Source organism: Cnephaeus nilssonii (genome assembly GCF_951640355.1).
Source record: "Cnephaeus nilssonii genome assembly, chromosome: 7".
Classification (NCBI taxonomy): Eukaryota; Metazoa; Chordata; class Mammalia; order Chiroptera; family Vespertilionidae; genus Cnephaeus; species Cnephaeus nilssonii.
Genome location: NC_137078.1, coordinates 81,426,589 through 81,430,531, shown reverse-complemented (window position 1 = coordinate 81,430,531; position 3,943 = coordinate 81,426,589). Strand labels below are relative to the sequence as shown.

General features: G+C 59.3%; 1 protein-coding gene across 1 annotated transcript; it reads left to right on the top strand.

Annotated features, from left to right (window-relative positions):
- The first annotated feature begins 436 nt into the window (after window positions 1-436).
- GJA4 (gap junction protein alpha 4) lies at window positions 437-3,122 on the top strand. Its single transcript, XM_079778031.1, has 2 exons — window positions 437-521; window positions 1,587-3,122. Exon 2 carries the CDS (start codon window positions 1,604-1,606, stop codon window positions 2,591-2,593), a length of 990 nt encoding a protein of 329 aa, XP_079634157.1. The 5' UTR covers window positions 437-521; window positions 1,587-1,603; the 3' UTR covers window positions 2,594-3,122.
- Window positions 3,123-3,943: the final 821 nt, after the last annotated feature.

Below are 3,943 nucleotides of genomic sequence, written 5' to 3'. Positions count from 1 at the left end.
TGGCGTCTGGCATCTAGGTATAGGATCTGGCACCAATCACATCTTAGAACAGTCTCCTCCACACTCCCCCCTCCCCATCCCCATCTGCCCACCCTCACACCCCCCTCGGGCCAGTTGCGGGGATCAGCAAGTTCTTGCTGTAATACTTTCAAATTCCCCCGCTTCACCCGCCCTGAAAAACTTCGCGTCGGAGACCTCCTGTCCCATCACCAAAGAAACTGCGGCCGCGAGAGATAACGCCTGGAATACCGCTAGCTGGAGGAGGAGAGAGCCCCTTCGCCCCCAACCCCAGCGCCATCTCCCCAGCCCCTTCCAGGAGAGTCGGGTGGGAGAGTCCGCACCTCCCGTCCCATCCCCCGGCGCTGAGAAACCGCCCGCCGCCCTCCCGCCCCGTTTCCTGCCCCGCCCCTCGGCGCTATTTAAGGCGCCCCGGCCTCTAGGCGAGGTCCCAGCAGGGCTCCCGGGCGCCGCTCGGCCACCGCGCGTCCCCACCAGCACCTGGGCCGCCTGGCAGGCAGGCGGTGAGTTGCGCTTGGGGGCTGGGGGTTGCTGCGCAGTGGGAGGAGTGAGGGAGGTGGGGTACCAACCACCACAGCGGCGCTCATCCAGTCTGCCCGTGGCCAGGCTTTGTGCTAAGCAAGGTTCCTCTCTCCTTTCATTGGACCCTTATAACCGCAGGAGACAGGACTATTATTATTTCCATTTTACAAGAGAGGTGCTAAGAGCTTGTCCCATAAGCGAGGTCTCAGTTTGTAAGAGGGAGTCGGGATTGGAACCCAGGTCTGGTTCCTTTGCTCCTCCTTCCCCTGCCTCCCCTGCCCCAAGATGTTCTGGGAACTGTGTGGCCTGTGCCACTCCCCTGCTATCCTGCTATGACAATTTGGCAGCAACAGCGTGTGTGTGTGTGTGTGTGTGTGTGTGTGTGTGTGTGTGTGTGTGTGTGTTGGGGGGGGGGGGTGTCTTGGGATGGAGGAAGGGGGCAGGATCAAGCGTCCATACTTAAGTGCAGGTCCGGATTGCTGGCAGGTGGAGCTCATGCAGGATGCTGTCTAACACCCCTCCTGCCACAAACTCAAAAGTTAGAATGAGATCAGAGGAAGGGAGTGGGGACCCGAGGCTTTGGGCACCCTGAGAAGCTGAAGATAGCACCACCACCCCCTCCCACGGTCTGGGGACAGCCTGTCCTGGACAGAAGGGACGAGGGACATGGCACAGCTGTGTGACCTTGGATACGTTCCCCAGATTCTCCGCTCCCAGAGGCTCAGGAGCCTCAACTTGAGCTGAATCTTTTTTGGGGCTGTGGTCATCCTGGGACTCCGGCTGGGAACAAGAGGGACCCGGATGTGTGACTAGACGGGACCTTTGCCAGAGCTTAGCAGCCATCATCCAAAGATCTGCTTTTAGTCCTGACCACCCTGCTGGGTGTGAGCCCTCAGGCCAGTCCCGTCCCCGCCCTGAGCCTCAGTTTCCCTGTAGATGAAAGGGCCTGGCCCGCCCCGCTGCAGGCTTGTTGCTAGGCCAGCGGAGAAGGATGCCCTGCTGACCAGGCTTTGTGCTAAAAACCAGTGTTTTCTGTCTCCCTGCAGACAGAAGCCCAGGAGCCATGGGTGACTGGGGCTTCCTGGAAAAGTTGCTGGACCAGGTCCAGCAGCACTCCACTGTGGTGGGCAAGATCTGGCTGACAGTGCTCTTCATCTTCCGCATCCTCATCCTGGGCCTGGCCGGTGAGTCCGTGTGGGGTGACGAGCAGTCGGATTTCCAGTGCAATACGGCCCAGCCGGGCTGCACCAACGTCTGCTACGACAAGGCCTTCCCCATCTCCCACATCCGCTACTGGGTGCTGCAGTTCCTCTTTGTCAGCACGCCCACGCTCATCTACCTGGCCCACGTCATTCACCTGTCTCGGCGTGAGGAGCGGCTGCGGCAGAAGGAGGAGGAGCTGCGGGCACTGCCGCACAAGGACCCATGCGTGGAAAGGACGTTGGCAGCCATAGAGCGTCAGATGGCCAAGATCTCGGTGGCCGAAGATGGCCGCATGCGGATCCGAGGGGCGCTGATGGGCACCTACGTGGTCAGTGTGATCTGCAAGAGCATACTCGAGGCAGGCTTCCTGTACGGCCAGTGGCGTCTCTACGGCTGGACCATGGCACCCGTGTATGTGTGCCACCGCTCACCCTGCCCCCACTCGGTGGACTGCTATGTCTCTCGCCCCACCGAGAAGACTATCTTTATCATCTTCATGCAGGTGGTCGGCTTCATCTCCCTGCTGCTCAACCTGCTGGAGCTGGTGCACCTGCTGTACCGCTACCTCACCAGGAGACTAAAGGCCCAGCAGGGCCAGAATGCCCCCCGAGCTCAGGGCACCACCCCGGAGCCCTACGCTAACCAGGTCTTCTACCTCCCCATGGGCAAGGAGCCCTCATCCGAGCCATGCCCCGTCTACAGCGGGCTCTCATCCAGTGAGCAGAACTGGGCCAACCTGACCACAGAGGAGAGGCTGGCTGCTTCTAGGCCACCCCCCTTCCTGGACCCGTACCCCGAGAGTAGCCAGAAATACCCCAGCAGCCATGCCTCTAAGAAACAGTATTTGTAGGAACCTGGGGCTTATGTCACCCAACAGCGAGGCCTGGGAAGTCTGGCTGCCTTGGGTGCCCCCTCCTTGAAGGCTCTGCAGAGATGACTAGGGCAGGGGAAGCGGGTGCTTGCTGGCCGTGGGGCCTCACTATCGGTTGTTCTTGGACACCTGGGGCCTTCCTAGTGACCAGACGACACCTCATGGTTTCCCCTCCAGAGCCTGGCTTTGCCGCAGGCACAGACAGAGCCAGCTCGGGGTGCTCCTGACCAAAGGCTTCGGCCCTCTGGCCTTTTTCACTTTGTTCAGAGGGACCCGACGCCAAGTTACTCCACCCCCACCGTCATGGAACTTTCTCCTCCACCCAGGTTGTCCTCGATACCCTCTCCTCGCAGGAAGAGCCTGGACCAGGCTGCTGGGTTGGCCTGGATTACACATACACAGAGCCTGTCAGGGAGGCTGGGGTCTTGTTCTCATCACTCCTTCCTAGTTCCACTGTTTATGCTTCTAAAATAAACAGAACTTGGTCACAAGCTAGGTGTGTGTATTGATGCTGTCGGGAGGTGCATCCGGGTGGGAGCTGAGGGGTGGCCTTGCTTTCCCCAGGCTTTCTTTTCTTTTCTGTCCTGGATAATCTGTCTTTGGCCTCTGCAACCCCAACTCCAGCGAGCACCTTTCACCTTCCAACTCATGCACCCTGCCTCTAGCAGCCCTGAGTCCTAAACATTCTGCCTTTTGGAATGCCTCAGGCATCATCCTCTGCCTCAGCCCCTCAAGCCAGAGCAGTGTCTGTCCTCAGCCTGCCCCATGGCCAGAGAGTGCCCCAGCCACTCCACCCCCCCCCCTTCAGTGTGCTTCCTAACTGAACACACACACCCTGCTCCCAACGCTGCCGGCCAGCTGAGCCCTTCACAGTCCAGCTCAAATGCACCCTATCCCACCTCATCCTGGGCCCCTTGGTATTCGGGGAGGTGGGTTTAGATCACTTGCCCCTCCAACCGTGGCCCTTTCTACCCACCAAAAGGAGCAACTCAAAGGCCTGTATCATGACCCACCGCCCACCCCCCCTCCCCCAGCACCTAAAACTCACTCAGTAAGAACAGACAATGGCAACTGAGAAAGGTGGGAGGGATTGTGGAGGGGCCTCTAAGTCACAAATGTTGCAGGAGAAAATGAACAATTGAACTGGATCTTGATGGGTGAATAGGAGTTCGCCGAGGAGGAGAAGAAGACACTGAGTATTCAGGCAGAGAAAAAAATTTGTGCAAAGGCATGGAGGAGGGGAAGGGTCAGGCAGTTGTGAGAGGTGCTTAGGGCCTGGTGAGCCCTCTAGGATGACCCAGGTAGAGGGAGCGCTCAGGTAGTGGCCCG